The sequence below is a fragment of the Lissotriton vulgaris genome, chromosome 3_2 (genome assembly GCF_964263255.1).
Source record: "Lissotriton vulgaris chromosome 3_2, aLisVul1.2, whole genome shotgun sequence".
NCBI classification, from domain to species: Eukaryota; Metazoa; Chordata; class Amphibia; order Caudata; family Salamandridae; genus Lissotriton; species Lissotriton vulgaris.
Window position 1 is genome coordinate 216278143 of NC_141690.1, and position 13616 is coordinate 216291758.

The following is a 13616-nucleotide window of genomic DNA, read 5'->3' on the forward strand; positions in this document are numbered from 1 at the left end:
TTGACTGATCACCTCATGAGGTTGCAATTGTTTTTTGCATTGTTAAACCTTAAACCCCATTCTTTCGCTTACGTTTTGTAAGGGTTAATCGTTTATCTCTTCGTTGTCTTTTCTCATATTTCCAATGTCTGCTAGCTTCAGCCAGGGGCCACTGAAAGATGCGCCGAACCTGATCTGCACACCTCACGCAGCTTGGTACAGTGAGCAGGCCTCCATTGAAATGCGGGAGGAGGCAGCACGGGAGATCCGACGAGCAATCACAGGTATTACTGTGCATGCAGTGTTACACGCGATAGTGCTTTGTTTAACTCTCCTGAACTATCAATGTATTTTTTTATTTTTTTTATTTATGTGTATTTATAAAGCGCAAACGTTCGCTCCCAAGGGAGCATCATGGCGCTGAGCAAGCTGCAGAGGATAACTGAAGAGTGGGATGTGGTGAGTGATTGAAGCTAGATGGCAGCCAATACAGAGGTGTCTGGTTGTTGGTAGACCCATGTCTTAAGGAGTTTTCTGAAACTGTTCTCATTTTCAATAAGTCTGAGGTTGGCTGGAAGGTTGTTCCAGGCCTTGGCTGCCAGGACAGTAAAAGATTTCCCACCTTTAGTCTTGTATTTGAATCTAGGGATCGTGACAAGATTTGTCCCAGAGGATCTCAAGCAACGCGGGGGATTGTAACGCGTAAAGCGATTTGTAAAGTAGTGGGGCCCTGTGTTTTGCATAGATTTGAAAACTGTGAGGAGCAGTTTAAAGAGGATTCTTTTGTGCAAAGGTAACCAGTGCAGAGATTTTAGTGCTGCTGAAGCTGATGACCTTCTGGGGAGTTGTAAAACCAGTCTGGCAGCTGCATGTTGTATGCTCTGCAGCTTTCTGAGGGTGGACTTTTTCTCTCCAGCCATTAATCCATTGCAGTAATCAAGTCGGGAGAGAATTAGGGCTACCGCGACTGATTTTCTGGCTGCAATGGGGAGGAAATCAAAGAATTTCTTCAGGGATTTAATGAGTCCAAAACAGCGACCGGCAGTAATCCTAACGTGGTCATCGAAAGAAAGGGATGAATCGAATTGCACGCCTAGGTTCCGAGCTGATAATACTGCACTGGGAGGGGCCTCCGATCCTAAGGGCCACCAGTCTTTCGGACAAAAAGACAGATTTTTACCCAGTGGAATAATTTCTGTCTTGGCACTATTGCATCTTAAGTGGTTTGTATTTAGCCATTTGAATACATCAGAGAGGCAGTTTTTGAACCGTAGGTCCGCGTCCGTTCACTGTTTGTCGATAGTGACGACCAATTGAGTGTCGTCGGCATATGACGTGACAAGAATCCCATGTGATTCTATCACAGCGAGGAGGGGTGCCATGTAGATGTTAAAAAAAAGAGGACTTAATATAGACCCCTGAGGCACTCCAGATGTGATGGATTTTTCGCTGGATAGATAGGGACCGAGGGACACAGTCTGGGACCTATTAGATAGGAAAGATGAAATCCATGCCAAGGCTGTGTCTGTCACGCCGATCTCTCGCATTCTGTTAATCAGGATGACATGCGAGATAGTGTCGAACGCTGCTGTAAGGTCAAGCAGGATGAGGACTGCTTGCCTACCCTCATCCTGCAGGAACTTGATGGAATCTGCAAGTTCGATCAAAGCTGTTTCGGTGGAGTGACCGGAGCGAAAACCCGACTGTTGAGGGTGCAGGATGTTATGGGCCTCTGCAAATGTTTTAAGCTCCTCATGTACTAACTGCTCCGTGATTTTGCTAAGGACAGGAAGTAAAGAAATGGGGCGCATGTTGGTGAGGTCCGTTGGCGATTTATTCTGCTTCTTCATCAAGGGTTTTACAATGGCCTTCTTCCAGTCGTCCGGTACTAGTCCGGATTCGAATGATTCATTAATAATAACATTTATGTAAGGGTTGACTGCCTCAATCAAGTGGTGTAGAATGATAGGAGGACAGGAGTCAGTGGGGGCTCCTGATTTACATGCCAGAATTGCCTTGCTAGTTTGTTGCAGGGAGACAGGTTTAAAGCTGGAGAGAGGGGGATAGTTATCTGTTACCTCTAGGGAGTTAGTCAGAGGAGGAGGAAAATCTTTCTGGATGTTGACGATTTTATCAACAAAGAAGTCTGCGATTTGGTTGCATAAGCTCTCTGAAGGAGGTATTTCAGTCGTGAGGGCTTTCGGATGGGTGAAAGACTTGACTATTGTAAAGATAGTTTTTTGATTTTGATGGGCTTCAGTTAGGACCTTAGTGAAATATTCCTTTTTTGCCGTTTTTATGTCGGCGAGGTATAATTTCCTCTGTTGGACATAACGTGCTCTAGAGGCCTTGTCATACGTTTGTCTCCATTGTCTTTCTAATCTCCGACAGAGAAGATGACTATCGGATAAAGTCTGAGTGAACCAGGGAGCATTAGGTTTTCTCTTAGGACCTTTTACATGATGGTTTTTAGATTCGGTATTGTCCGAGACAATTTGGTTCATCCAGGTATGGAAATTGCGAGAGTCAATTTCAACATCTCCAGTTACTTTTGGGGATAGAGGTAGCGGTTTTGAATCCAGCTTAATGCGTTCGGTCACCTTCTTCCAGTTAACTGTGAAGGAGGCCGGGGAGCGCCTATTGCTGGGTAGAGTAGGAGGAGGTATCACAATATCAAACGGGATAAAACAATGATCAGTCCAGATTTGCGGTAATGGAGGGACGTGGAGAGGGTTGTGAGATTAGAGCAGATGCCATCAAGAGTGTGTCCAGCACAGTGAGTAGCAGCAGTGATACGTTGGGAAAGACCAAAGATGTTTAAGGAGTGTAGGAAGGAAATGGTGTGGGGGTCAGTAAGCGATTCCAAATGTAAGTTCATGTCACCTATTAGTGTGAAGTTGGGGTACTGTAGCATAAGCGCTCCAAGGACCTCATCCAGAGAGTTAAGGAAAGGAGTGGCATTTCCAGGAGGACGGTATAAAAGTCCCCCCGAGAAGGAAGAGGAGGCGTTAATTTTGATTGAAAAACCTAGGCCTTCACTATCTTTAAGGTGGCCTAGATCAAAAGTGTGGCAGGGGAAAGTTTTCTTAATGATGAGTGCGACCCCGCCACCACGACCAGAAGGTCTGTCCCGCCTGAAGATAGTGAAATCAGGAGGGAGGGCGGTAGCCAGATCGGGGTTGGAGGAATCATTGAGCCAGGTTTCGGTAATGAACAGAGCATCCAGCTCATGGCTTAGTATTAGGTCATGTACGTCTTGGCAGTGACAGGCTAGGGACCTGGCATTAACAAGACCTCCCTTGAAGTAGGTGAGACGATTCTTTGAGGGGGAAGGCAAGTTAATAACGTCATAAGTTGTCGCAGGGGGTGTCCACTTGCAACTGGGACATAAAAGGGGGCTGATAAGGGGATCAATAGGGGGGCAATCAGTACAATGGGAATCAAGAAGAGGACGTAAGGAGAGTAAGTCTTTGCTATCGTACCTGATGGTGTGCGGCAACAGGGCAGCATGCCCTGAGCCCGGCGCGGTCTGGTCGGCGCGCGTCCGGCGCGCCCGCTGCGACAGCCCGCTGCGCCGTCTGGCCGGCCTACACATAATATAGGAAGAAAAGGGGGCGGGAGGACGGCGCGACTAGAGCGCTCTCCCCGCCTCACTCAAGATGGCGCCCACCGTCGCCGAGATTCGGCAAAAGCGGCAGTGCCCAGTGTGGGCGATAGAAATGTGACAAGAGTGTCAGTGTGCCTCAAAAATATTTCCCCTTAAATCTATACAAGCCCCCCAGGTAGAAGTACAACAATTAAAAAACGATTCAGTTTTAAAAACGCTCAAGTGCTGGTAATTGATAAAATCACGCTGTGTCAAGGGTTCACCACGTTTGCAGCAATACACGCAGCTCGCAGCCCCAGTTCCCTCACCGGGGAGAGCTTCTGTAGGGTGTAATGTATACACCCGTCGTGTCCTACTCCAGTTGATTTCTTGAAACATGCCTGATGCAGTCTGCGGAGTTATCAGGTGCCGGCAATGTACTGACATGTGAGGAATGAAGAGGAGGCCACAGCAATGTTCTCATAAAACTACTAGACTGTTCTTGGATCCTTTAAGCCCACATCAAATCAGTAGGTGTATTGCAATATTGACTAAAGGATGGCAATAAAACAATATAGTTTTCACGCTGTTTCTTAGGCCTGGCCTAAAGAGAGCTTTGAGGTGTCTTTAAAAATAAATGCTAATAAAAATGCATGCACATATGGAGTTTTTAGTTTGCACAATGGCAAAGCATTCACCCCCACTCACAGATTTGGGTTTAATCCATCGTTATGTTGCTAACAACACCGCCCCAGTTCAGACGTGGCCATATGCAAATCAGTCTTGACTCTGTGCCTCATGGGAACAATCCAGCCCGAACTGCCAAGCCATCTCTTCCCTGGACCGGAATCAAGCATCCTAGGACCAGTTTCTGGCTATCAGCCTTCATCAGCTAGGATAGCTTGATTCCAGTGGCATGGAGAGCACGGGACTCACGTCTGAGCATACCCGTCCCACTCGGGGTGACAAATGCAAAAACAACAATTGATGGACGGAATGTTGCACAATGGCAAAACATTCACCCCCTGTCACAGATCTGGGTTTAATCCATCGTTATTTTGCTAACCACACCACCCCAGTTCAGACATGGCCATATGTGGTGAGCAAAAAAACGATGGATTTAGGCCCAGATCTCTGTACTGGGGTGAATGTATCACATTGTTCTGCATTCTGTCCATCAACTGTTGTTTTTACTCTTTATTCATTGGGCCGCTTAACTTTCATTTAAGTTATGCTCCCTCCTATCACAACAAGCCTGTCCTCTTCAGCCATCCCATGTATCACCTTGAGAGACTGCATTTTTCCTGTGAACGTGTATACATAAACCTAAGAAACATAGCCCCTCCAGGTCCAGTATTAATGGCACTTGTATTTACCAGTGACTGGTAGTACAGATGTATAGAAGGGTGTCGTCACATCAATAAAAGTAAAAAATAAAAAGGAATATTGAAACCTGCAATATTGGCGACTCATAACGTTGGCATATGCTTTATTATATGGAAAAGAATCAGAAAATAGCAAAAGTGTGTATGCAAATGTACATGTTGAAGCCACAGACAGCTGTGTGAAGGTTATTTGAAGCACTTGCATCTGGCTCAAGAGGGAAGCCTCAAAGACACGAGGTTCTGCAGCTTTGTGAAATAATTTCCTGGCTTTTGCACCTAACTCCAGAGGGACCTGTAGTAACTATTTGAGGTACTGAGATCTATGAAGGCTTTAGTTGGTACTGGTTTGAGAGGGACTCCTTGTAATCACTCCAATACTGTATCTTTTTGAAAGAATTTTGAGGATTTTGCATCTGAGTTGAGATGGACCTATATTAATAACTTTAGGTTCTGCAAATTTGTGAAACACAGATCATTTATGAAATTCAACATTTACATTTCGCTTCCACTTACCGCAGCACTCAGAATAGGGCCATTAGATTTAATATCAGTAGCTGCGATCCTTGGCCCACAGCTTAACTATTGAATGTGTGATATACAGTTCTAACACCAAATATTTTAGACATATTAAATTTGAGCAGCCACTAGGCTTGACAGGACAAGTAATGAAAGAATCTTTCAATGATCCACCTGTAGCCCAATGAATCAGAATGGTTACTGTCATTGGGACAGTTGTAGACTGTGCCAAAGGATAAGATGAGTGAATTTAATGGCCTTAGATATACGCCTGAAATAAGTGGTGGTAGTCAATGTGGAAATCTAATCTTGGTAATGAGATGGATATTAATGCCTGCAATTATAACCATAACTGGATTTCCGTCCTTTCTTTCTTCAGCACAGAGAGGTTGTGCGAAAGCTCCTTGACCTGCAGTTTATACTGCACAGTTTGCAGTAAATGTTTCCACAAACCCAAAATTCAGTGAACATATGGAAACTACGAAATATTAGACATCAACATCCCTGCTGATTCGTAGTATGTACTGTTGCGGTGCCTAGATAAGTATGTGTTTTTGTGTGCTTACCTAGAGAGATATTGAAAACTTCCACTTCATGGAAAATGGCACTTTTGGGCCTGCAGAGCACAGACAAGATCTCCCATACACTAATTGCCTATTAATAGTGGTAAAGTTATTAGCAATGAAGGGGGGGCGCTAAAGGGCGCACAGAGGAATGGGTGCCTGATGCGACAGCTCCGCCGACCAGGTCTGTTCCGCGTTAGATAACTGCGGCTAACGAATGCGAAATTAGCATACACGGACGGCAGACGCTTTCGGAACACCTGGGCCATGCAGGGGGATTGAAACGAAAACGTTATTTGGACAGCAAAGATCCAAAATTCACTGCCAGCTCCCACAGATGCGGGCGCAAAATGCGCGATCCAAAATGGCGGCGCCCAACGGAGAACATCGGCTGCAACTCCCCGGCTGAACCTCGAAGGTAGACATTAGCACGCAACACCCAAGTCACTACCAAGCTCTCACAGCATCAAGTACATATGCCTGGAAAATCGGGATAGTTGCGCTCAAGTGTACGAGCTAATAACTTCGACCTCATGCAAATGCTTCATGTACTGCACCAAGATGGCGGACACGATACTGCTGCCCTGCGCTAAATAAAATAAAGTTTATAATGCCATACATCGGCACTCTGTGCAAGAGAAACCCAGGGACACTACTCCACAGTTAGCAGAGACAATATTATTATTATGCTGTTTTATTACGCGCTCACTTACTGCCGGAGTATCCTGGCGCGAAAGGAAAAAAGAAAACAGAAAAAGAGGAATAGGCTATACAGAAAACTAAAAAGCCAGCTTGAACAAATGGGTTTTCAAGGCTTTTTTAAATGGACCAAAGTTCATGGTAGCTCGCAAAAATAATGGAAGGTCATTCCAGGCAGAAGCGGCCTTAACCGCAACCGACTGCCCTCCCAGCCGAGAGCGCTGAAAACGTGGGACCTGCAGCAGATGTTGGGCGGCAAAGCAAAGGTCTGTTGGGAGAGTAACGGCTGAATCGTTTCATCAAGTAGGCAGGACCATGGCCGTTTATAGCTTTATGCGCCAGTGTAAGAATTTTAAAAACAATCCGTTGTGGCACTGGCAGCCAGTGCAATCTTTGCAAGTGGTTGCTTACACTCACACGGCTAGAGATATTGCATAGAAGTCTGGCGGTAGCATTTTGAATTACTTGGAGACGCCTCACCAGATAGACCGGAGAGCCCTCTCAGCAAGGCACTGGCGTAATCAAGACGCGAGAGAATTAATGCCCTCACTACTGACTCTCTTGCTGTGGAAGGAAGATAAGGAAAAAACTTCCGTAGCGCTTTAAGGGTCCCAAAGCAACACCCTGTCAGTTTCTTAATGTGCGCCTCAAACCGGAGGTCTTCTCCGAACCAGACTCCTAAGTTCTTAGCAGGAACATTTACTGAGCAGGGCTTCGCAAAGCCAGCTGGCCAGAGTAAATCTCTAAAACTAGGGGGAAAGTGGCCATACAACAAAATTTCTGTCTTATCCTCATTGCATTTCAATTGTGCCGCGGCTAACCAATTGAAAACTGAGGAGAGACAAGACTGAATCAGAGCTGTGTCAAGAACATTACTAGGCCACGTAAAAAGCAGCTGCGTGTCATCAGCGTAGGCGATAATTTTGGCCTCCAACTGTTCGGCCATCTCAATCAAGGGGGTCAGATAGACATTAAAAAGCAGAGGGCTCAATGTAGAGCCCTGAGGGACCCCCGTCGCAAGAGGCTTGGCCGTAGATGAAAAGGAAGGAAGCCAGACCTGCTGGGATCTGGACGAAAGAAAGGACCGCAGCCAGTCCAAAGCTAAGCCCGTAACACCAATGTCAGCAAGCCGCGTGAGAAGGCACTGGTGAGGCACAGTGTCGAACGCGGCAGAGAGGTCCAATAAAATTAGTGCCGCTCTGCCGCCACTGTCCAGACACTCTCTGACCGCTTTAGAGATCTCCACTAATGCAGACTCCGTGCTGTGGGCAGCGCGGAACCCCGATTGTGCCGGGTGGAGAGCCCCTGACGATTCAACAAACTCGTTCAGCTGCCGGAATGCCATTTTTTCACCAACTTTAGCCATAGCCGGAAGTAGTGAAATTGGCCCATAATTGGCGAGCACGGCAGGGTCAGCACCCGCCTTTTTAAGCAAAGGCAACAGCTTAGCCTGTTTCCAGTCAGCAGGCACGCTGGCCGACTTAAAGGAAAGGCCGATGATATGCAAAATTTCCTGTACCACCACCTCAGCTATACCAGCGAGCACCCGCGCTGGGCAGGGGTCAGATGGAGACCCTGATTTCAAAGATTTAATCACGGCCAGAGTATCGACTACTGAAGGTGGCACAAACTCCGATATCTTGGGAGAAGAGGACCCTAAGGGAGGAGCAGGGCCGGGAATGGAGTCAACAGTGGACCTGGAATCAAAGCTGGACTGAATAGCAACAATTTTTTGCTCAAAGAACGAGGAAAGATTCTCACACCACTCCCTCGAGGCCGGGACCGTTCGCTGCTCAGCACAGGGGGAGAGAAAACTTTTGACAATCGCAAAGATCTCATGGCTGCTGTTATTGGCCTTATCAATCCTGCTAGCAAAGTACTCTCCCTTGGCTGTTTTAATACAGGCATAGTAGTTCCTCTGTGCCACCCGCAGGGCCGCCTTAGCCAGGGGGCAGCAAGCTTGGCGCCAGGCCCGTTCTAACTTTTTACAGGTAAGCTTATGTGCGCGCAGCTCGGGGGAAAACCAAGGTTTAGAAGGGAAAGAGCGAGCTCTACCAGAATTGCCACCTTTGGATGAGGAAGCAACCCCCGCTGCAACCCATTCATTGAAAGTCAGTACTGCCTTTGCCAGCTCATCGCCCAGCACGGGCCGTCTTTCACGCGGCAGACAAGGTGCCCATGTTAATTTTCTTGGCACACACGGTTTTTGCCGCTGAAGGGATGATTTTCTGGGCTGACCATGCAAATCTGATCAGCCGGTGATCCGACCATGTGAGGACTTGCGGGGATTCCACCCGGAGGGGAAAGTTCGAACAGATCACATCAAGCGTGTGACCCCCCCGAGTGCGTAGGCAGAGAGACCCATTGAGAAATATATAACGATCAAAAATGCCGGCACTGCATGCGCTCCATACCTATACGATACCATGCACCTAACGTATTATATTGCATCTATGGGTGCGTTTGGAAATATGCTGCGGTCCGCCACTGGGATTCCTGCTCAATGAAACATGCTGCATTCAGTAAACTTTGGAGCCAGCGATAACCAGCACTAACGGATCTGTAATCTACTACCAAGCTAACGACACGATACCGAGTGCAGCCATCGACGAGAGCCTGCTTTCACATACATGACTGCGAAATTGGGGGCTGCAGCTACACTGGAACTGTGAAATAGTGCCCAGCTATGATATACGGTGGACGCGTTATGGCAAGACGAGGTACAGATCGTCATCTGTATCAATCGCCCAACTGCGCCATGGGGAAACCAGAAAAGCAACAAACTAAACTCCAGTTCGAGGCCAAAAAGCAGGGGAAAGGCAATGCAGGCACGACAGCGCAATCGGATACTGAACATGACTCCGAAGAGCCAACAAACAGAGTTTTTTTTTGTTTTTTTTTTAAATTTAATTTATATAGCGCGTAATCACCCCGGGGTCTCTAAGCGCTTTACCAGGTATATACCAACCAAGTTCTACAGCCGAACAGAGGTATGGAAAAAGTTCTACATGCTATTCAACAAAGTCTCCAGGACATAAACGCTAAACTGGACACCCTCACGCAAAGAGTGGATAATATGGCGGCCAAGTTGGATAAACATAGGGAACGCCTGGTGGAAGCCGAAACTAGAATCTCGGCAGTGGAGAAAGAGTCTCATGCTACTACCAAGACATGCTCTGAAATGGGTAAACTGCTGGAGGTTCTACGCAACAAGACGGAGGATTTGGAAGCTAGATCGCGCCGGAATAACGTACGTATCATGGGCGTGCCAGAATCCACAAACACCGGCAAAATGGAAACGTACGCGGAAGAGCTATGTCGCACGATTTCCAGCGCGGATTCCTTCTCCTCTGTGATGCTAGTAGAACGGGCCCATAGATCTCTCGCACCAAGACCGAAACCTGGCGCACCTCACGTCCAATAGTTGCCCGCATACTCAATTACAGGGATAGAGACACCATCCTACGTCTGGCTCGGGAGAAACGCAACATCAACTACCAAGGGAATATGTTGGAATTCTACCCTGATTTTACAATGACTGTGCAACTCGCGAGGAAAGAATTCAACCCGGCGAAACAGAAACTGCGAGAGCTGGGTATCGAGTATGCGATGTTATACCCAGCGCGACGCAAGATATCGCAGGATGGCCATCCTCTCATTCTCCATACCCCACAGGCTGCACACGACTTTCTGAAGAAACGGCACCGTAAACGTAAGGAAAAGCAACACGCGGATCTACAACAGGACTCAGACTGAAAGAAGCGTGATATGCCGGTACGTACAAATCCACCACTCAATGCTAGTAAGCCATGTATAAATATTATTGTCGATATAGGCGGCTTGCAGGCTTCTTGTACTTTGGCGCTATAGTATGGAACTGACATGTACTCGCCACATTGCGGGCACTATTTGTAGTCTAGCTGTACCACGCCTATGTTACGAGGTTGCACATTGTTGACGAACTTGCTGGAAATATGGCCCACGTGGGTATTGTCATGTATAATTAGTGGCTCATAAACGATGTATGTTGCATTTTGAGTCAGGGACAATCCCGCTTCTTTACGCACTATGTTATGTACAACGGACAGATGGAGGCGCAGCAACTTGACACCATGGGGATCACTGTTAAGGTCAACTAACTGTTGTACTATAGATTGCTGTTGCTGACACATACTGCTCGTGACTTTTTCAGAATGTAGGCGTAATAACAGCACTAGTTTTAACGGCGGATTAGACACATGGTACACACACCCTGGAATAGGAAGCCAACCTGCTCGCCACTGTCCTGGTACTAGAGACAATACTTGCATATGATTAACATGCATATTATTCGTGCTGTCACTGAGGTATTGGCGGGTAATTCATAATGGCAATATTGATACATTGGGCGTTACTCACGTCTGTTGTTGTGTACCAAACCATACTGGAAACGTTATTCGTGTAACTCATGAATACCTGGTCACATCCATGTTTTTTTTGGATGGAGCCATGTGCACCGGGCGGACCCCCCTTATGGGTGCTCCCTACAAACAGTTTATTTCTAAAGTTGCTCTGTTGAGGGTATGTCTTTGGCATAATTGTGATGCCAAAGTGGGTGGGAGCTGGGGGGAGGGTTGTTGGGTTTTGTATTACGAACTTAGGCTCTTGAGAAGCATCGCTGCACTTCAGTACCCTATCGAAAGATGTGATATTATGACTTCAACACCAAAATGATCAAAAGAGTGTGTACCTATCGACTGTTTGTCATTTACTGGTATGATATAGGAAATGCTAGAGATTCGCTGAGCGGTTAGCACCCAAGCATATAAACTTCTTAACATGGAATGTCCGAGGGTTGAATACTCCAAAGAAGATTCGCCACATATTTGCTTATTTAGATAGACTGAAAGTGGATATCGCTCTACTACAGGAAACGCACCTTGCTCCACACGTACAACACACCATTGGCCACAGGTGGGCAGAATCGATCTATAGTTCTAACTACTCCACATATTCTAGAGGGGTCCTCACTTTAATACGAGTAGGGCTAAATTACAATGTCACCAAAGTTCTCAAAGATGAGGCAGGACGCTATGTGGTGGTACTGGGAAATATACGAGGACAGAACATGGCACTGGTCAATGTATATGGCCCAAATATAGATGACCCAGACCTGTATCGTGAAATATGGCGAGTACTGTCAAAACTGCGAGACGTGCAGATTTTATGGGGCGGAGATTTTAATATTGCATTGAAGGATGGATTAGACAGGTCAGGGAACACACCTGAACCACACAAACGAGCATTACTTACACTACAAGACATCATGCTAGATATCCGCCTCACTGACTTATGGAGAGTACGCAACATTGACAGTGCAGAAGCCACTCCTATAACGTCAGCATATAATAGCTGGTCCCGTATTGATTACTGGCTGTGCACAGAGGATATATCATTGTGGACGGTAGATGTTAGACACCTGCCCAGGACGGTGTCCGATCACAACCCAGTGTTCCTCTCACTCAGCATACCACATTACACCCCCCCCCCCCCCCCCATTTAGCTGGAGGTTTAATGCCGCCGCCCTACTAGGTTCGGTATACACGGAAACTATACACAATGCAATCATTGAATATTTTCAACTTAACACTCCCACGATGGAAGACCAGAGTATATTATGGGAAGTGTTCAAAGCAAGATTTTGAGGGGTCCGCATTAACACCACTACTGGCATACTTAAAGACATAAGGAGGCAACTAGCGGTGCGGGAAGATAAATTGCGGGACCTAGAAAGAGATTATACACGCACTCAGAACTCAGACGTACTAGGGGAAATCAGAACAATACTAACAGAATATCAATCATTTGCAAAGGACGAATTAAATTACATCACAAAACGGCATACTGCAAGGGCATATGGTGAAGGGGGCAGACCTAGTGGGACTTTGGCGAACAAACTTTGCAAGAAAAGAGCGCCTCAATCGGTGCAGATGGTCAGAGACGCCACAGATACCCCACGGTATGAAACCCATAACATACTAGGTGAATTTATGCACACATACGAAACGCTTTATACGTCACACCCCACCCTTGACACGGATGACATTATGGCATACCTGGCAGATGTTGAGATAGCTTGGTTATCGGACGCACATAGAGAATACCTCTCGCTGCCTGTAATGGTTGAGGAGGTCACAACTGTTATCAAATCCTTGCCAAATGGCAAAGCCCCAGGCCCTGACAGCTTCACATGCAAATTTTACAAAACATTTGCAGACTTGTTGACTCCTCATCTAGTACGCATGTACGGAGATGCGCATGATAAACAGAAACTCCCTCCATCGCTCCGTGAAGCCATGCTGATCACACTGTTAAAACCGGGAAAGGACCCAGAATAATGTGACTCTTACAGACCACTCTCCCTTTTAAACGTAGATACAAAAATAATTGCAATGTATTGCCACACGCCTACAGCCAATAATGCCACTACTGGTAGGACCGGACCAATCGGGTTTCATCCCGGCAAGATCCACTGCACACAACACGAGAACACTGTTTGCAGTATCACACTATCTAGAGCCAAACACAAAGGCGGCAGTCTTACTAGATGCGGCCAAAGCCTTTGATTCCATTGAATGGCGGCCGTACCTATATACAGTACTACACAGAATGGGATTCCCGACTATATACTTGCAATGGATAACGTTATTATATTCCGCCCCTACAGCACGCATTAAGGTAAACAAGTATGTATCTGACCCAATTCGGATCAGCAGAGGGACGAGGCAGGGATGTCCCTTGTCCCGTTATTATTTGCACTAGCGCTGGAACTACTAGCATGCAAAATTAGACAACACCACCACTACTCTGCTCTTCAGTTCCCAAGTGGACCATTACACATATCACTAT

At 46.6% G+C, this 13616-nt stretch overlaps 1 protein-coding gene across 4 annotated transcripts in view; it reads left to right on the forward strand.

Annotated features, from left to right (window-relative positions):
• Positions 1-13616, forward strand: part of CTBP1 (C-terminal binding protein 1) — an 857630-nt gene that overhangs the window by 622940 nt on the left and 221074 nt on the right. For all 4 annotated transcript variants that reach the window (XM_086964238.1, XM_086964235.1, XM_086964236.1 and 1 more), the window contains exon 7: positions 136-263. In XM_086964238.1, the coding sequence (XP_086820364.1) occupies positions 136-263 (128 nt within the window). The remainder of the gene's footprint in view (positions 1-135; positions 264-13616) is intronic.